Source organism: Meles meles, chromosome 19, assembly GCF_922984935.1.
Source record: "Meles meles chromosome 19, mMelMel3.1 paternal haplotype, whole genome shotgun sequence".
NCBI classification, from domain to species: Eukaryota; Metazoa; Chordata; class Mammalia; order Carnivora; family Mustelidae; genus Meles; species Meles meles.
In genome coordinates this window covers 46,850,385-46,870,237 of record NC_060084.1, presented here as the reverse complement: position 1 = coordinate 46,870,237, position 19,853 = coordinate 46,850,385, and the positions used below count along the sequence as shown (strand labels likewise).

At 57.4% G+C, this 19,853-nt stretch overlaps 1 protein-coding gene across 4 annotated transcripts; it reads right to left on the bottom strand.

The window, feature by feature from the left end:
• LIPE (lipase E, hormone sensitive type) lies at positions 1 to 18,112 on the bottom strand. Of its 4 annotated transcripts, none has more exons than XM_045988102.1 (10): positions 17,248 to 18,112; positions 8,200 to 8,735; positions 6,005 to 6,095; positions 5,754 to 5,899; positions 5,359 to 5,544; positions 4,875 to 5,169; positions 3,865 to 4,092; positions 3,467 to 3,643; positions 915 to 1,333; positions 1 to 633 (listed from the first exon to the last, which is right to left on the bottom strand). In XM_045988102.1, exons 1-10 carry the CDS (start codon positions 18,110 to 18,112, stop codon positions 421 to 423), a joined length of 3,156 nt encoding a protein of 1,051 aa, XP_045844058.1. In that variant the 3' UTR covers positions 1 to 420. The 4 variants fall into 4 exon arrangements, with proteins under 4 accessions (XP_045844058.1, XP_045844060.1, XP_045844059.1 ...); XM_045988104.1 differs by lacking the exon at positions 17,248 to 18,112 and adding an exon at positions 15,720 to 15,876 and having other exon boundaries at positions 915 to 1,441; XM_045988103.1 differs by lacking the exon at positions 17,248 to 18,112 and adding an exon at positions 15,242 to 15,427 and having other exon boundaries at positions 915 to 1,441.
• Positions 18,113 to 19,853: the final 1,741 nt, after the last annotated feature.

Genomic DNA, 19,853 nt, shown 5'->3' with positions numbered 1-19,853 from the left:
CTAATTAAATACTTTTATTTACAAAGGAACAAAACCAAACCGACTTGCCAGGTAGGGCCAGGCCCCCGCCCTGCGGCGGTCACAGCAGCCGTAGAAGGCAATGATGGAGTGCAGCTCCAGCTGTCCACGGAGACTAGTTGGTGTGCGCCCCCCACCCCTTAGGCCAGGGTCTCCGCTTGGGGCCCTCGCCCCCACCCCTACCCCTGGCCGTCCTCCCACCTTAAGGCACAGCTTGCCCCTCCCGCTTGGCCCGAGGGAGCTGGGAGCCCCTCAGGGGGGCCCAGCCACCCAACCCGGGGCGCATTCACCACGGAGGCTGGCTGAGATGGGAACAAGAGGCCTTTAGTGTCGCGCCCCCCCCCCCCCCCCCCCCCCCCCCCGCAGCCCCATCTCCCGGTGCCTCCCGGCTGGGGCCGAGGCTCAGACCAGCGGCGCTGCGGGAGGGGTGAGGATGAGGCGGATGCACTCCACGCACTGCGCCGCCGCCTGCCGCGTCTCCCGGCACAGCGCCGCCAGGCTCAGGAAGCCGTGCGGCAGGTCCTCCACCACGCGCAGCGTCACGGGCTTGCCCAGGCCGCGCAGCCTCCGCGCGAACATGACCGAGTCGTCCAGCATGGGGTCCAGCGCGCACGCCTGCGGGACGGCGGGGCAGGCAGGGGGCAGAGGAACGAGGGGAGGGGCCAGGGAGTGGGAGAATGAGCCTCGGCCCGGCATCCCCCCCCCCCCCCCGCCCCCGCCCTGCCGACTCTTTCCCCTATTCCGACTGTCCCTAGAGGAAATGGCAGCCCTGGTTCCCCGACAGTCTTCCTCCTCCCCCCACGCCCCCTCCCCCTCTGTGGCTCCCGCTGCGGGGCTCTCTTCCCCAGGTGCATCTGCGCCCGCCCGCCCTTGCACTACCCCAGTCTGGCGCTCACCACAATGTGCACGGGTGGCAGGCTCTGTAGCATGCTGTCAGAAGCCAGCAGCGGCGACATGAAGGGATTCTTGACGATGGGCGAGGAGCAGAGAGGCATCTGGGTTGTGCTGTGGCTGGAGCGTCTGGGGTGGAAACCCTCCGGGAAGGCCGCGCGGGCGCCACAGCCTCTGTCCTTGGTGCTCAGCTCCTCCGGCGCCTTAGCATCTGGCGCGTCGTCGGGGCCCACGAAGAAGTTGATGTCCGAGGGCGTGGGGGGGCCAAGTGTCTCCGCGGATAGTGACAGCTCTGGGGTGTCTGACGTGTCAGAGCTGCCCTTTAGGCTCAGATCGTGTAGTGTCAGGCTCTTGAGGGAGTCCGTGCCCAGCAGGCCCTCGGGCTGGACCAGGGCTGCCTCAGACACACTGCGCCGCATGGGTTCTGCAAGAGGGGCCGGGTCAGGCGGCCAGCCGGGTCCACCCATCAGCCTGGCTCTGTGCGCTGGGTGAGTGAGTGGCTGGCAGGAAGGGTCAGGGGGAGGACAGCGGCCTGTGGAGGAGGAGCTGCATGCCAGGGCTCTGGAGGCCGAGTGTTCCCCCAGACTGCGTCCTTGGGGATGGGTGGGGAGCCCCATGTGCCCCCGACTGCAACTCCAAGGGAGAGGTGGAAGGAGTCAGGTGGAGGGCTGTGTGTGTGCTGATCAGGATGGTGAAATGCAAGTCACTTTACCTCTGAGTGCTCAGTTTCCTCCTCTGCACAAAGAGGGCATAAAAATAGTCCTTACCTCACAGGAGGTGGTGAGGACTCAGTGGGATGAGCCATGGCTTTCCACTGGGAGGTCATATGCTATCCTCATGTCTTAGTAGTAGTAGTAGGCCTCCCCGACCCCAGCATGAGGCCGAGCCAGCCTGTGAGGGCCGCTGGACACAGGGTATCCACAGCGGAGTAGCGAGCAGGCCCACATGGTGTGGAAGGAGGCCGTGTTCACCGGGAGCTAAAGAGTCTTGGGAAACTGTTGGATTCCCAGGGGCCCCCACCCCTGCAGCCACACAGATCTGTTCCCAACATTTCCTTCGTGTACTTTGGTTTTATCCCTTCCCTTTGAGTGAGTCGGGAAGTGCCCCGCTGATGCCAGAGATGCGCTTCGGCCTGCGTGGAATGTCCACCTTGGCTGATCTTATCAGATCTGTGCTGCTTACCACTAGGGCCAGGACGCTGCCTTCTGCAGACCTTTTTCTTTTAATTTGTTTACATAAATCCTCGAAGGCAAGATGCAAGACAATAGGAGAATAACGGCCCAAGTCCTTCATGACCCAGAGGGTCACAGGTACGGAACCAGTGATGGGGGTCATGGGGCGCAGGCTGCCAGCTTCCGCCAGGAGCACCGACTGGGTGTCGGCTTTGTGCTGGGTGCTCAGCACAAAGAGTTGCATGAAGTCCTAACAACTCATGAGGCAGGTCCCCTGACCTTACTCATTTCATGGAGGAGCAAGGCAAGACTCCCAGACTGGATCCCTGGCCCCTGTCCTGAGGTTGCTAGACTGGCCCGGGTGCCTCTAGGGGCTATACTTGCCACCTCTAACCTCTAGGGAAAGCCCCAGTGCTCAGTGATCCACGGTTCAAATCCCTTTTAATTGTTTTTGTGTGTATTTGCATTCATTTGAATATCCTAAGATTTAAAAAAGTTAAAGTAGGGGTGTCTGGCTGGCTCAGTCATTAAGCGCCTGCCTTTGGCTCAGGTCATGATCCCAGGGTCCTGGGATCGAACCTCACATCTGGCTCCCTGCTCGTCAGGAAACCTGCTTCCCCCTCTCCCACTCCCCCAGCTTGTATTCTCTCTCTCTCTCTGTAAAATAAATAAATAATTCCTAAAGAAAAATCTTAAAGTAGGACACATTCAGTGTCCTATTTCCGAATAGGAATGGTATCTACTTTGACCACACGCTGTTATTCAGAAAGTACTTTGGTGGTGCTGGAGATAGAAAATGAGTTGGCTGTACTTTAAGATCATTAAAATGTTAAAAAAAAAAATGGGGGGAAAAATAGATCCCTGGATGTTAGTGATTTGGGGATGCATGAGGATCCTGCCACCCACCCTGAGGCTAGGAATCTGTTCCACTGACTGAGGTCTGTGCAGGCTGCTGATCTCTCTGCCCCCAGGCTCCTAGGCCCTCCCCTGGAGTGGGGTATTACCCCCAAGTATCTCTGTTAAAAGTCTGGGAAGAATGCAGGAGGGCTGGACTCCCCTCTGAGGGCCCAAGAGATTTGAGTGGCATTCTCAGGATTGAAATTCAACACACTTAACAACCTTCAGAAGGCTAGCTCCTATAGTTCCTGGAAGTTCTGAGATGACCTGGCGGACTGGAAGTCCTGGAAATTCCAGGATGTGGAGCGTTATGGAAAATCAAGGCTGTGTGGTAGTCCCCAGGGATAAATACGAGGTTAGAGCCAGAAGGTGATCTCCGCTTCCCTGAGCACCCCAGGACACAGCCCCTCACCTCCCCCCAGGACTTCCGGTGGACTGGGCTCTCCAGTCACACTCGAATGGGTGTGTGAGAGGAGGGCTTCACTCACCTGCCGTGGGCACTGAGTTCCTGTGGGACTTGTTCCCACTCAAGTCCAGGAAAGAGTGGAGCCACGAGGAGGCGCCCACGCGAAGATCCCGGAAGAGCAGGGCTGTGTCCCGTCGCACCAGTCCCATCATGCCCAGCGCCTTCTGGTCCGAGTCGGAGGGGTCCTCTGTCTCTCCACCTGTGGAGTGTGTGCGGAGGGCGGAGGCCCAGTCTCAGCACTTGCAACGTCAGGCCTCTGTGCCCCCAGGGACCCAAGAATATCTGATGGCTTCAGTGGGGACCAGGAGCCTCCGATTTCCTTTCCCGAGCCCTGGGAGACTGGGCGCCGGCCCCCGTCCCTGTAGGACTCCGGCGTCCAAGCCCTCCCCAGACCCCCAGCTGTGTGTGTGGTGGCCTTACCAGCGTAGGCGCTGACACACTTGGTGAGCACACTGAGGGGCAGCAGGGGGTCCATGAGGCTCAGAAGGCGGGAGGGAGAGGCGGTTGACTGTAGCATCGTGGCCGGGTAAGCTGCCATGATGCCATCCGGCACCCGTACCCCGTAGGCTGCTGCCCGGAGAGACACAGTGAAGCAGAGGTTCCCACCTGCGCTGTCCCCTGCGAGGCATATCCGTTCCCCTGTTGAGCCTGGGTTGGAGGGGGGTTGGAGAGGGCTTGGTTAGCTTGGCAGGGAGGAGCTCAAGCTCTGAGCCGGGAGCACTGGACTCTCAGAAGGAGGATATGGGGGCTCCAACCCCAAGGTCTAGCCAACTGTGATTTTAGAGATTGGTAAACTGAGGGAGGGGTTTGGGGGCCAGTGGTCGGGGGATCAGGGAGACTTGATGATGGGGAGATCATGAGGTTCTGGGAAGTTTGAGAGGCTGGAGGTCAGAAGCAAGGGGGACAGGTGGTGGGAAAGTAGAGACCAGGGCCCATTTCGGCAAGGAGGGGCAGCGGAGGCCTGAAGATGGAAGGGCAGGGTTCAGCTGACCATACAAAAGAGCCACATTCCTGTGCCCTGGGGCACACCCCTGCCTTGTCCTGGGCCTCTGGAGATGTCAGAAGCAGGAGGTCAGAGGAGCTGGAAGAATGGGCTGGAGTGAGGGCCAGGAGGCTGGGCGTGCAGGACAGGCGGGTGGAGAGACAGGAGGAGGAAAGAAAAGGTCTGAGGGCATGGAGAGGTGGGCAGGTGGGGTATCAGGGGTAAAGGGGGAGAGCAGGGAGCAGAGGGAGAAAGTGGTTGGGACAGAAGGTCTGGGGAGCAGTGGGGCAGGAGGGGGTGAACAGATGGCAGAGAGCTGGGTGGGAGGAGATGGGAGGGGAGGCAGCGGGTGCAAGCCTGAGGCCTGAGCAGGTAAATGGCTCTCCCCGCGCAGTAGAGGGTGGTGGCAGGAGCAGGGAGTGGGTGACAGCGAGGGGCGGGGGCTCACCGAGGAGGGCACAGTGTTTGACAGCCCAGCAGTAAGCGTAGAAGCACTCCTCCAGCGCCCGGGGGAAGGGGGCCTCGGGGGCCAGGGAGTAGTCGATGGAGAGGATAGGAACGCCCAGCTCCTGGGCCCAGCTCTTGAGGTAGGGCTCATGGGATTTGGAGGTCTGGGCCACGAAGCCACCGCCGTGGATGTGCACCACCAGGGACTGTGCGCGGGGTGCCTGCTGGGGGCGTGGCCGCAGCTCCAGGCCCCGGGGCCCCTCGGACTTCACCAGGTTGCTGAGCTCCTCGCTGTCCTGGGTGGGGGGTGAGGGGATGAGGGCGGATGATGTGGGTGAGGCTGGGGCAGCCTGCCCGGGCCTCACCCCACCAAAGGGATATGCTCAGAGACACAGGATGGGCGTAGGGAGCAGGTGTAAGAAGTGAGAGGTGGGAGGGCCTCTGGGGAAGGGGGCTGTCGGTGCTCCTTGGCTGTTTTCTCCTACCTGTCCTTCACGCAGGTCATAGGAGATGAGCCTGACGAGGACCGGCCCGGGGCCCGAGTGGGCCAGGGGGGGTGAGATGGTGACTGTGAACTTGGGGTCAGCAGTCAGCGGCATTTCAAAGGCCTCTGGTGGCAGACTGAGGAGGCGGCTTACCCTCACAGTAGCTGATGTCATGTTCGCTAGAGACTGGTGGGAGGGGACAGGAGGGGCGCTGGGGACGAGCTGCTTGCAGCCCCTCATGTCTCCTCTCCGATCCCCACCCTCATCTTTTCTGTCACGCACTGTTCCCGAGCCCGGAGCCTTGCCGAGGCCTGACGTGGCCTGGGATGGGTCTCTGGGCCCCAGTGGGCCCATCTTGTAACACCAGTGGGGTCTCCATCAGGCCCCCTGCTCACCGATAGCACTTCAATCTCAGTGATATTCCAGAAGGCTTTCCAGAAGTGCACATCTAGGTTCTGTATGATTCGCTCAAACTCAGCCCCACGCAGCTCTGGGTCAATGGCAAAGCGGCCACTGGTGAAGAGGGAGCTGGCAGTCACACCTGGGGGTCAGGAGGGGTATCAGGGACTCCAGTGGGGGGAGATGGAAGGAGGAGGAGGGACAGGAAGGGAGGTGGGGCTGTTGGCAGGGTCTGGCCGGAACTCACCAAGGCCTGTTTCATTGCGCTTGTAGTGCTCCCCGAAGGACACCAGCCCAATGGAGATGGTCTGCAGGAATGGCCGGATGGCAGGCGTGAACTGTGGAGAGATGCTGCTGGGTCACCCGCTGCCCAGGAGGGACTGGAGGCAGGCAGGAGTGAGGGGCAGAGATGTGGTTTGGGGGGAGGCGTGGTCATTCAGCAAACATTTAGTGAGCTCCTACTGTGTGCCAGGCATTGCTCTAGGTGACAGGAAGCAAATAAAGGCATATGTTCAATGTCAAGGAATGCTTTGAAAAACCAGGTGGAAGGGACATAGACTGACGACTAGGGGTCAGGCTACTTAGATGGGCATCCAGAGGGTGCTGGAGGAGGGATCCAGACGAAGCGAAGGAAGGCTGGCCCCTGCAGAGGACATGGCAAGTGCAAAGGCTCTGAGGCAGCCTGTGCTTGGTGGTTGTAACCTGTGTGGCTGGAGCAGAGTGAACAAGGGGAGAGGGGCAGCGGCCAAGGTCAGAGAAGAGGGAGCTCATGGAAGAATGTGGATGTATTCCAGATGTGGGTGGAGCCATAGAGGGCTGGGAGTAAGGTGATGCAGGGATTTCCTGAAAGTCAGCGAGGACAGAGATGAGGCCAGGCGGACGGACGGGGACCAGTTCCTGGGTGGCAGGAAGACAGACAGGAGATGGTCAGAGACAGGGCCAGAGATCTTGCAGCAGAAAGACAGCCAAATGGGGAGACGCATCTGAGGGAGGAGGCAGGCAGCTAAGAAAAGACAATGGGGAGACAAGATCAGAGGAAAAAAGCCATACGAAGCTGAAGCTGGGCATGGGGCCAGCAGGGTTCTTTTGTTCATTCAACAAATACAGGCCTATATCCTACTTCAAGCTAGGCACTAGGCTTTGGGGGGAGGTGGGGGGGCTGGGCAGCAGGAGGTGCTGAGCTAGCGTCACACCCCCGAGGCTTCTGCCCTGTGGGGGCTGACATTTTACAGGGCATAGCCAGTTCTGTAGCATAGCTGCTGGGCCCTCAGAGAAGAGCTGTCAGGCATGACCTTGCCCCTGGCCAGGAGCCCAGTGGGCCAGAGAGCACAGCGGTGCCTGGCCATTTTGCCTGGAATGCTGGCTTGGGTGGCCCCAGGATCACTCTCCCGTGACTCCAAGGTCGTGGCCAGGACACAGGGAGGAGCCAGCTGGCCCAGCTGGACTGATCAATATTTGTTGGGGGCCAGCTTAGGTGAAGGGAAGTTCCCAGGAACATCCAGGCTGGATTGGTGAGGACAGGCTGCTCCATGGGGAAGCGGGAAAGGAACGCTGAGAGACTGCCAAGCCCACCTGGGCTGGGGGGTTGGGGGGACTCAGAGAGAATCCGAGGGGCTGCAGAATCACACAGCTTCGTATGCGCCTGTGGGGGGCTTCCCTGATGTGCCTGGGGCCTGGGGCACCCAGCACTGACCTCACAGGAGCACGTTGGACCTCGGCTCTGAGGCCCCAGGACCCCCTCCACCCCAATTCTGAGCCCCCAGACGACTTTTGCTCGAAGTCCAAAGGCTCACAGGCTGCCTTCCTTTCAGTGCTAAGGTAAGCAGTACCCTCGTGGGGGTGGCTGGGGTGGGGCCACCACCAGGTCCCCCTCATAGTCACCAACTTGGAAGTGCTCCTTGGCCTTCCGCATGGCTGGAAAATCCTGAGTCAACAGCCCAGGCTGACCTGGGGTCCTGTGGCCTTGGGCCTCTGTGAAATGGAGCTAGCCCCTCCCTCCTGTGCATGCCCCCACGGTGGGGGCGCGACTAAATGGGGTGTGCGCTTATGAAGAGGCCTTTGAGAACAATACTAAGCACTCTTCTGAGGGGTCTCAGATGATTTCAGGGGCCAGGCAGGTCACCACAAAGAGTGGACAGATCTCTGAGCGTAGGATAATAGAAAGCCACAGGGATCCTGGCGCAAAGAGCTCTGCGAGTTGACGATTTCTTACTACTCGGTGGAATCGACCCAGAGGCCACAAGTTTGAGAGCCCCCCTCAACCCCCTGTCCTGTGCAGCTGCCTGAGCCCTACATGGCTTCCCCTTTCCGGGTCTACCATCCTGGGAGTCCAGGCAAACCAGCCACTGTGGCAATTGTACCACGCTGTGAGGCCAGGCGGGGGCCCACCAGGCACCTTCATTGTGGCTCCAGGGGAGCGGGGTGGTGGCGGGGGGAGCTCACCTGGAAGCCCAGACAGCGGCCGTAGAAGCAGCCTTTATGCAGAGTGACATACTCGCGCAGGAACTCAGCAATGAGCCCCTCGTCGCCCTCAAAGAAGAGCCCCCCGGGCCGGTTAGTGGCCAGCAGGCGCTGGGCATAGTAGGCTAGAGCCCGGAGCTGGGTGAGGGCAACCAGGTAGGCCTCGAGCTCCGCCAGGTTGTGGCTGGTGCGGAAGAAGATGCTGCGGCGGTTGGAGGCCACGTAGCGGGACTTGTGCAGCAGGTGCGCCAGGCAGCAGCGGGCCGTGTGCACCAGGCTGCGGTACCCGTTGGCTGGCGTCTTGGCATCCAGGTCAAAGAGGTGTGCCACGCTCAGCAGGCGGCCCAGGGCCGGCTCCAGTCCCAGCGCCTGCTCCCGAATCCCCACGAAGACTCCCGACAGCCGCCGTGCCGTTTCCCCCGGGCCCTGGCTCGAGAAATAGGCCATGTTGTCCTCTGCCAGAGTCACCAGGGACTGGGTCATCGTGCGCAGGTCCATGCTGTGTGTGAGCCGCGAGGCTGCGGGCCAGCGGGGAGCCTCTGTTAGGCAGGCTAGGGCCAAAGGTGCAGTCTAATGCCCCATTCCCTTCCTTTTGCAGACCCAAGAGTCTGGACCCCAGACCCCAGTTCTCCCTGCTGTCTCCTATGTGGGGCTCTTCTTGGTTTCCTAGCTCCACGCCTCTCCTACAACCCCAGAGTCTATCCACCCCTCTGCTTCCTTCCAGGGACCCAAGAATTCAGGTGCTTGCTCTCCTGGGGGCCAGGACTCTGAGGTTCTCTGAGAGGTGTGGAGCCTGACTAGGTCCCCCCTCTCTCAGGCCCCAGGTGCCACCCACAAGCCCATCCCCTCCACCAGAATTTGGGAACGCTCAGCTCTCAGCCCATCCATTCCCATCTACCTGGTGGTGTCGCCGAACCCTGGTCTCAAGCCTAATTCTCTTCCTGAACCCATTTCATAATCCTAGCCTTACTTAAAACTGAGGAGTCAATCCTGTCCCCTCCTGGTCCCTTGAATCTGGCTGTGGAACCTCCTCCAAGCTCCAGCTGCCTCCCTGTTCCTCTGTGGGATCCCCACAGGTTGGTTGGTCCCACTGCTCCCCAGCTGGGTCTCTGGGCCTCTCCACTTGGTTTAGATCGCACGGGCCAGCCCCATTCCCCTGCTAGGAACAGCCGCCTTCATCTCTGTCATTAGCCTTGAGCTCCCTCTGTGCCAGACCTGCGCCAAGAAGTTTCCGTGGGTTTGTTCCGTTAGTGCTTGCTCACCCCGAGAACCAGACTGCCTCCATTCTTCTGTGATGGGTAGCATCCCCATTTTATGGGAGAAACTGAGGCTCAGAGGTGTTCAGTAAGGAGCTGAAGCTTGCATTGATAGTGGCAGTGCAGGATTCAAACCCTGATCTCTGCGTCCAGAGCCCAGAGAAGCTGGGCCTCTGGCTATGGCCCTCAAAAATTTGCCCTGGCCTAGGCCTGACTCCCCACACTTCAGGGTCCCTGGTGATCTTCCCTCCGGGATCCCTGTACTGTCACCCAGGCCCTGGGCAAGCTGCCGTTGACCCCCTTGGTGGAGATGGTGCCCTTTGCTCCGGGGACTCTTCCCTCCTGAAGCCCACTCAGGACCCTGCCTGGCTGCTGCCTCATCCCCGAGAAGGTGTCTCCCCTCCCTTGCAGTCCCTGGGGTTTTAAAGCTCCACCACCCCTGTCTCTCAGCAGACAGTGCACTCACCCCTCCCAGACCTCTTCTGAGCTCCCGCAGGCTGAGCTGCGGGCTGGGCTAGGGCTGAGAGTGGCGGGTGCCAGCAGAAGCCTGGGGCGATAAACCAGCGGGGAGGAGCAGAGCCTGCCCAGGGTGTGGCCACCGGCTCCACCTCCCACCCAGAAAGGACAGGGAAACCAAGTGCTGTAAACACAGCAGGGAGCCCAGCTCCCCTCCCCCTCTGCCAGTTCCCAGGCCCCCCGCTCAAATGGGAGTCCTCATCCCAGGCTCCTCTGCCTTAGAACCCAGGAGTCCAGGCCCCAGCCCCTTCTTCCCTTGGATCCAGACATCCAGACACTCAACCCCCTCAACAATTAGAAACAGGTATCTAGCCTGCCAACCCTCTTCTCTCTTAGGAGCCAGGAATCTTAGCCTCCGTCCTGAACAAACTGTCTCTTCTCACCCAGCCCGGCTGCCCTCCCTCTCTCCAGAGTGGATTTCAGGAAGCAAAGGCCCAGTGATCTCAGCTCCTGTCCCCTACACTGGCCCTGGCACAGCCGGCCCCAGCTGTTGGTGGGGGGGCGCGGAGGGAGAGCCAGCCCTGCCTGTCCCTCCCGAGAGCACAAAAGCCGATTAAGGGTGGTGCCAAGCTCAGCTAGGGGTTCTGAGCCACGCGTCCTATGTCCCACAGTGTGGTGTTCCCATACTGGGCACGTGCCACTTACCCTTCACAGGCCATCCTGCTGTGACTGTCATCCCCACCTCACATATGGGAAACTGAGGCTCCAATAAACACCTTACTGATGTTATTCCATGTGCTCCTTACCTGGCCAGCTCTTTCTTACCCTTCAGGCTTCGGCTTGTCCCCTCTGCACACAAGCCCTCTCTAACTACTCCTCCCCACCTAAGACACACACCCCTATCATTACTCTCTGCCATCATACTTGCATTTCTTCCTAGAATTTCACACACTTGCAATTAGACCTGTTCATTTACATGTTTGTTGTTTGTCTCCCCGCCAGGGACAGACCCAGACTTCGTGGAGCTATGAAGCTGGTATGTGTAGAAGTAAAGCTCTTTAGGAAAAAAAAGGTGTAAAATCACAAATACAAACTTAGGGACAGGGTTTTGGAAGGGGTCTGCACAAATGGGAGGCCCTGAGGTCATCTGCTTGGCTGTAGGTGAATCCTCTGTCTCTCTTCTCTCTCTCTCTCTTTTTTTTTCTTTTTAAGATTTATTTATTTATTTGCTGGAGAGAGAGAGAGAGAGAGAGCACAGCAGGAGGGGCAGAGGGAGAGGGAGAGAGAAGCTCCATCAGACTCCCCCCTAAATGGGGAGCCGGGATGCGGGGCTTGAACTCATGACCCTGAGATCTGGACCTGAGCCAAAACCATGAGTCAGACACTTAACAGACCACACCGCCAAGGTGCCCCCATTTCTCTTCTTTTGGATTATCATGCCCCCTAGGGCAGGGGGTGGCCTCAGGGCTCATCATGGGGTCTGGCACATAGTAGTTACTCAGCAAATATCCAACGAGAAGGAAAGAAAGCGTGAAGAGTCAGAGTGGGGGCAGAAGCAGGTGAATGGGAGCTTGGGAGAGGACCGACCACCCCTCCCCAGGGCAGACAATCAGACGAACAGATAGAGGCCTCGGGAGACAGCGCTGAGGTTGTTGACCAGGTGAGCCTGGATGGGCCTGGATGAGCAGTGGCGAGGAAGAGGCTGAATCCCAGGCCTTCATGATTCCAGGGCCCTGCCCTTCGCCCTGTTCTAGGCAGCTCCCCAGGGGCTGAGCTGGGTGGAGCAGGGAGGAAGGGATATTGAGGTTCCCAGAAACTTGCCAAGAATCTCAGGCAGAGGGCACTGGGGCAGAGGCAGGCGCCCAAGGCCCGTGGGCAACAACTGGGGTAGAGGTGGGACCGAGGGGTCCTGCCGCCTCGCGCCAGCCCTTTGCCTTAAAGAGCCACAGGACAGCTGGAGCCAGCCTGGATTCTGGGCCCTGGGGACTGAGCAAGGGTGAGAAGGGAAGGCAGCTCAGCAGGGATGGAGGAGGAAGGGCCAGCTCTGAGGCCTGGGAGAGGCGAGGGCTTCTGAAGGGGAGAGCCCTGCAGGGCAGAAGCTAGGTGGGGGGCAGCGAGGGCAGCCCGCTCCCTGAGTGTGTCTGCCTCAAAGGGCAAACACTACTCTGACAACCCTGTGAGCCAGGCACGGTAACTCGTTTCATCCTCTCCGCAGCCCAAGGGCTGGGACTGTCCTCGCCCCTTCTGGCAGCAGAGACAAGTGAGATGCAGAGGACAGGACCGCTCATGGTCACAGGGCAGAGGAGGAGGGCTCAGGAGGTCTCTGCAGTGTTTCTGCTGTGTGTGTGTGTGTGTGTGTGTGTGTGTGTGTCTCCTTCTCTCCATCACGTCTCAGCTGGCTGCTTTCTGGGTGGTCAGGTGTAAGTGTCTTGGAGGCTCACCCATGATGTATGTATGTATGTGGGAACATGTCATGCCTCATGTTCACCTGGCCTGTCTTTGTGGGTGGGTGACATTTTTTTCCTAGTCTGTGTGTTTATATGTTTTTCTATATGTCTAGGGCCTGTGTGTATGTATGTGTTGTGGCCCCTGTGAGTGTATCTGTGTCTGTGTTCTTTTGGCCTGTGAGATTGCACAAACATGTGTCTGTGTGTTTATGGACATGTATACTCATATCTGTGTGCATCCGTGTGTGTGTGTGTGGCCACTTCCCACTCCCACCCAATGCATCACAAATTTCTGCCCACTCTGCCCCTGCAGAAGCCTCTGGAATCTGGCCCTTCTCCCACTTCCACTGACCCCCTCATCTAGATGATTGTATTAAGTTTGTATGTTTCTCTGATTTTGCCCCCTTCAATCTCTTTTCCACATAGCAGCCAGAGGATCTTTCTAGAACTCCAGTCCGGTCACATACTTCTACCCCCGCAACACCCCCACCCTTGCTCTCAGGATAAAGCCCCCAATCCTGGACATGGCCTCCCAAATCAGGTGCTCTCTGGGGCCACTCAGCCCCCTCTTCCTCTCCTCCCTTGCTGAGCTCCCTCTCTGCTGTAATGAGCCACTTCCTTGGGCCTCAAGGTCTCTCTGCCCGCACTGTCTCCTTTGGCTCCCTGCCCCCCTCACACAGCCATCAACACTCGCTCATCCTTGGGTCCAATGTCACCTTCCTGTGGGGAAGCCTCCCTCTTTCATTTTCTTAGGACTTTCCCTCTTGTATTTGCCACAGTTTACAATTATATCTGATTTGTGGGATAATGTGATTCACGTCTGTGTCCCTAGCTCCAGTGTGAGTCTGTCCTCACCACCAAGAGTCCAGGCCTGACATAAGTTAATGTTCAGTGAACGAATCTGTGCAACTGGAGCGTTCTGGATCCACAATCAAGGTGGGGGCACAGAGCAGTTTTGAGTTCGCACACTCCTGCCCTCAGAAGGCTGGGTTGGCCATCTCTCTGCCCTCACTGGCCAGGTAAGAAAGCCCAGGTGACCTTGCTCCCTCAGAGCCTCAGTGTCGTCATCTCGGAAATGGGGTGATCATAATGACGCTAGAGTCATTGGTTCCTGGCAAGATCAAACTGATGATTAGGACTGCTGCAGCCAGCCTGGAGGGCTGGGGCAAGGTCTGATTCACTCTACTGAGGCGTGGCACCAGGGCAGAAACTCAGGAAATGACAGGTGGATCTCAGAGCTTAGTGGAATGAGTCTTGGTGAGTAGGTGGGCCCTTAGGTTTGTGGGTAGGACTGGCTCAGCCCTGTGCAAAGCACCCCACCCAATAGGATTCTGAGTCCTCATGACAGCCCTAAGGGCAGTACAATTATTATTATCCTGGTGTTACAGTTTATACATTCCTTCACTTACTAATCCAGTAAATATCTGAGTGCCTCTGTGCTCCACATGTGAGGCTATGAAAATGTGGGCTAAACAAGGCAGACACAGCCCCTTCTTAGGGGAACTCACTGCCTATTGGGAAGTAACAGTCATCATAACCTCCACCCCTCAGGCAGTCGTGCTGTTTGCCCGTGTCTAATATGCTACACTCATTCAAACCTCACAACAGCCCTACGAGCCAGGGAGTCCTATCATTGTGCCCATTTTACAGCTCAGAAAGTTCAGACAGGGAAAGAAGCAGCCTGTTGCCCAGTGTCCCATAGCTTATAACCCCAGGAACCAGACCAGCAACACCCACGTTTTTAACTTTGGTCTCTACTGCCTCTGGGCATACTGTCCTGCTCGTGAGCATGTGTCTGGCAGCATGAGAGTGAATTCCCCCAGGTCCCAGCCTGAGCTCTGAGCCTGCCTGCCTGTCTGTGTGGGTGTGCTTGTGTGCCTGTGTGCCTGTGCGCCTTTGTGTAGCCAACTCCAGTTCTTTCTTTGGCTAATGATGTTGCCTAAGGCAGAGAGAACAATGGGCTTGGGGTCTCTAGGGCCTGGGGGCTACGTCAGTTTCTTTCCTTCACAGGAACTTCCCACAGGTCTTCACTTGGCTTCACAAATATTCATCCCTAGCAAGAACTTAATGTGTGGTCCTGCCTGGGGCTTGCAGCATCTCTGCTGGTCTGTCAGTCTTTCTCCAGTCTGCTGAGATCTGTAAATAATGCGACACCTTGGGAACCCAGTGGACAGCCCTCCCTTCTTTGCGCCAGGGAGGGTATGGAGGTCTGAAGCGTACCCAGGCGCCCCCCCCCCCAGTTTTAAAAAGAGTGGGGGGGAGGTCAGGAAGTTAGGCCCCAGTGATGCTGGGCTGAAGCGGGTGGGCTGACAAGGAACTGAGGCATGGATTGAATGAAGGGTGGGAGGATGGACTGTTTTGAGTCATATTGTTTTGAGCCTGGGGCACTTCCCACTATGGGGTACCCCTTCCTCCTACCTTTTCCTGGCAGTGAATGCCTTCTAAACTTCCTCTTTGAGCAACAGTTTCTAAACCTCTCTATTATCCTCTCATGAGTGCTGGGGCCCTGAAAACCGGCTCTCCAACCATTTCCCTGGTAGGAAAGACCGAGGCCAGGAATCGCCCCACGGTCACACAGCGAGTACGGAGCAGGACATGGAACCCTAGTCTTGGAGACTCGCATTCAGGATCCTGTTGCCGAGTCGCTACTGGGGCATCCGGTAGTCTCTAGGCTGAGGGTAATATTCCACTCTCACGTCACCCATTCTCACAATGGATCATCCCCGCACCCCTTCGCAGGGCGGCATTGGGCCAGCCCACGGGCTCCCCCACTTCTCGGGGCCTTGGGTCCGTCCACTCAGTCCCCAGTTCCCTGCAGGATGTCCAGGGTTCCTTCCGTTCTGCAGCCGGCCCCCGTGCGCTCACCTTTGGTTTTGCTTTTTCGCCACCGCCGACGGCTACGACTCTTGGAACCCTCTTTGGCCCTCTTCGAGGCCAGGGCCCCATCGGCCCTGGCTGCCCCGCTTCCCCAGTCAGACTCCATCAATTCTCTGCGATCCCCACGCGGGGGCCGATTCCAGTCGCCGGGCCTCGCCGGGAGAGCCAATCCCCGCGGCGCACCACCACCGGGCCCCCATATCACCCAATCCTGGGCTTGCTCTTCTCTGGGTCCCGCCCCCTGAGCAATCCGGGCCGCACTCCACTGCCGGGTCCCGCCCTGGGCCTAAAGCCTGGCCACGCCCCCTCGCTCATTTTAAAGGGCCCGTGACCAACGAAAATGCAGCCCCGGGGCAGCGAAAAGTGTCCTTCGGACAGGACTAGCGGGGAGTCCCGCGGGGGTCACCCCAGAAGGGAAGCCTTGCTCTTCTCAAGTGCTGGCTCTCAGCCTCACTTTCCCACTCACCTTCCCACGTAGGCATCCCCTAGAACGCGACCCGGCCTGCCTGGTGGAAGGGGAAAGAGGGGCGCCTCTGAGCCTCCGCCTGGGGGGCGGGGCGGGGTGGGCCAAGTCCTCCGGCAATTCAATGCCAGGGAGGGACAACAGTACTGGAGGCGGGGCTCTGGCTGAGAGCTGTTGGAGAAGAAAGCCCCGCCTTCTTCCTGCCTTATGTGTCCTATTGCTCTCTTTCTCGGGGTTCTTTTCTCGGCCTTCTCCCTTTCCCAGAGAATGGAACGGCGCGGGGTAGGAGAATGCTGGGCGCCTGCGCACTAGCCGGAAGCTGCGGATAGGCCGCCGAGACCGACCGTGGAGGGCCTGGCGCGTGCCTGGGAAAAGGCGGGAAACGGAAGAGGCTCGAGGCTCACGCATGCGCACACGGTCAACTGCCGACGGGGCGCCGGTGGGGGGGCTGCCCTGTTGGTGTGTGGAGCGCGTGCCCTGACACTGGTTTCTGGAGCCTACAGAAAGAGCTCTTCATCCTCAGCTCCAGAAAAAGCGGACCTCAAACCCCCCTTCCCTCCCGAAGCACATGCGTAGCCCTGCCCTTGAGAGACATCGTTACTCTCTTCGCAGGTGTGAGAGAGATGGCCCAGCCCTTCCGGAAGAGACCGGCCTCCGAGCCGGGGCCACCATTGCCGGCCCCTTGGACTACCCGGCCATACGGGAGCCCTCAGTTTCTGGATTGGGGCTGCCATGCCTCCCCTCAGGCTGCTTCCACAACCAGCCCCTCATTCCATGGATGAGACTTCACGTACCCCCTTGGGCCTGAGCACGTCAGAGGAGGGTGTTAGTGCTGGTAGCCTGCGGAGTCCCGGGCCTGGCTCCCTCGCATACCGGCCCCGGCAACTCTCCCTTCTTCCGGATTTAACCTTGCTCGAGACTTCGGCAGACCTCGCAGCCCCTCTCTCACGCCACCCTTCCTGAGAACACAACCCCCAGGCCACCGAGCCTGGCTGGACTGGGGGCGGCCTGGCAGAGGAGTAGGTGCCACCCCACCCGCTTGGGGCGACCTGGAGAGCTCAAGGATCCCTGAGGCCCGATATTACCCCTAGTGGGGATGGAAGCACTGGGAGGGTAAGGGTCTACGGGCAGCACCAGGTGGCTGGTGCCTAAGGCAGAGGGTGTCCCGAGGCTGTGAGTTTGGGGTCCGATGGGCAAATACTGGCAGGGGAGGGGGCGGGGTGGCAGCTGCTCTGTTTCCTGGCCCCTAGGTCAGAGCCCTGTCCCACTTCTGTCTGACTGCCCCTGAATCCCCCGTGGGGAGGCGGCCTGGTGTGGGGAAGAAGTCACAGCTGTGGCTTCCAATATCTGTCCTGCCTCCTGCAAGGCCTCTGTGTTTCCCCGCCTCAGCTTTCTCATCTGTCAGATGGGGCTGTTGATCTTTGTCTGCAAGGACTGGTGAGGGATCCCCAAAGCCAACCTGACATACTGGCGGTCCTCAGCTCCTCTTGATGGTCTCTGGGAGGCTCCGTTCCTCTGGCCTCAAACTCACCTGCGTCCCTGTGGTGTCTGTGAGTCTGGCTGCCAGTTTTCTTCCCATGTGCTGATGTCCCCCCATACCCTGATGCCCCTTCATGTTTCCCCTTGAAGGCCAGCTTCTTTCCCTTGGCCACTGTTCCACCCCTCTTGGGTAATGAATTGCTCCTTAATGGAGACCCCACATCTGGTTCTGAGTCAGAATCTGTGACCCACTCGTAAAACGTCCTCCACTCTGAGGCTGGTCGCTGCGTCGATATTTGGTGTAGTTTTGATAGAAATCCCCACTCGGAAGATCTCAGCTGGGATTTCACTCCTTGGGCTGGAGCTCTTTGCTGGGCTATAGGGTCTGATTGTCTCAGTCTCTCTTGGGATGTAGATTCACTCTGGTCAGGTGATCCATTTTTGGGTCGAGGTCTAGGCTGAGCTGGAGGTTGCTTCATTGGACCGGGTCCTGGCTGGCCAACCTGTGTCTCTCTCAGTTCTGGCTCCTGTTGAGTTTCAGATTCTTTTCCTGGCCCAGGTCCCTGCTGTGAGGTAACTTCCTGTTGAGAGGAGGAAACCCGGTGCATGGGAGGTGATTGCTGTGGTGCAGGCTCCTGTGGGGCAAGAAGTTCCTGCTGCAGAGCTGAATTTTGTTGGGTGCTAGGTTCCTGCTGGGATTCATGTTGGGCAAGGGGCTTCTGCTGAGTGAGGGGTCTTTGTTGGGGAGCCGGTTCTTGTTGAGGATTGGGCCCCTGATGAGTCTTAGATGCTGGCTGGGTTGTGGCTGTCACTTTTGACCCAGGCTCTGGCTGGGTGATAGGTGTCTGGGGTGGCTTAAGTTCTAAGTCATGCCTAGATACTGACTTAGAACGTGGCTCCATTGTTGTTACTTCCATCTTGGGAGGTGTTGCTTTCCCAGATTTCATCCTTCTGGGCCCCCAAGACCTCCTTTGTCACAGATCTTTCATTGATTCCTCATGACGGCACCTCCCTTTGGATTCCACTGCTTCATCTTGGCATCCCTGGTCTTCCGTTCTAAGGCAGTTGGCAAGTGGCACTGCTGACCTCCACTCCTGTACCAAGTGATGGACTTCTGTGCCTCCTGCTGTGGGAGGAGGGATTAGGAACAGGAGGAGTCTGTATGGCCAGCACTTCCTACCAGAGGGGAGGGGCTTGTCCTCTTGTGTCATAGATAGGACCCCACCCCACTTACCACTCAGTTTAAGTGTTTTTTTCCTCTTAAAGCAAGCATCCTAATTTAGTCCTTTGTTTCATCTGGCATGACAGAAGCCAGATTCTGGACGAGTGTCCTTTTTTTTTTCTTCCCCCTCCCCTTCTGACCTTTCAGGAAAGGGTTAGAGAGGAGGCAGTCTTTTTTTTAAATTTATTTATTTATTTTGACAGAGATCACAAGTAGGCAGACAGGCAGGCAGAGAGAGAAGGGGAAACAGGCTCCCCGCCAAGCAAAGGCAGAGGCTTCAACCCACTGAGCCAGCCACCCAGGCGCTCCGAGAGGAGGCAGTCTTTATACTGCTGTAACAGTCTTTTCTTCTTTATTCATTCTTTCAAATGGCTGCCAGTTTAATGTCCTTATATATTGTGGGTTGTTTTTTTTTTTAAAAGATTTTATTTATTTACCTGAGAGAGAGAGAGCATGAGAGGGGAGAGGGTCAGAGGGAGAAGCAGACACCCTGCTGAGCAGGGAGCCTGAAGCAGGACTTGAACCTAGGACTGCAGGATCATGACCTGAGCTGAAGGCAGTCGCTTCACCAACTGAGCCACCCAGGCACCCTATATTATTGTTTTGATTATTTTATTTCTATGTTAAAAAAAATGACACCTTCCCATTTTTACAGCATGAAGGCCTTTTCAATGGCATTTGAGATCTTCCACACCATCTCTCTAGCCTTGAACTGTGGTTGTGAATATAAGTTTTCTTTACTAGATTAGAAACCCACAGAGTACAATGACCATTAATGATGATGATGATGATGATGATAAGAAGAATCATTAATACTTTAGTATTTAGTATTTAGGCATTTTGTGTGTTGGAAGACTGCCAGGTTTTTTTTGTTTTGTTTTGTTTTTTTTATCTACATTATCTTTAATTTTTTTTTTCATTTCTACACCTGCTGTCTTTGCTCCACTTAGCTCTTACCTCAAAAAGGTTTGTTAAAATGGTAAAAGAATAAAAAATTGAGCAGTGGAGAGGAAGAATGAGGCTGGCGGTGGGAAGTGTGTGTAGAATCTGGGTAGAGTTTGCAGTAAACGGGCTAAAGTGAGGATTAAATGAGTTGCCAGACCCCATCTGAAAGAAATGGATTTTTGACTTACTACATTTAAAAGTATTTATTTTCTGTTTGCTACTTGCCTGGTTATATGTAAGGTCATTTGGGACCAGTTAAGAAACCAGGGTTTCCAGGTAATTAAGCTTAAGCCTGGGAAAAGGGAGGGAGGAGGCGCACAGGAAAAGACTGACAAGAGAAGAGGGCACTAGAGGGAGCAACAATCTTGGGGAAAATGCTTTGTGAGAAGGCTGGAGTAGGGATAGGGTAGGGGAGCTGGAAGTGGGAGGAGGGCATCCTCTAGGTGTCCTCTACCATCTTGACTGAGAATGTTTCATTGGGAGTGGGAGTC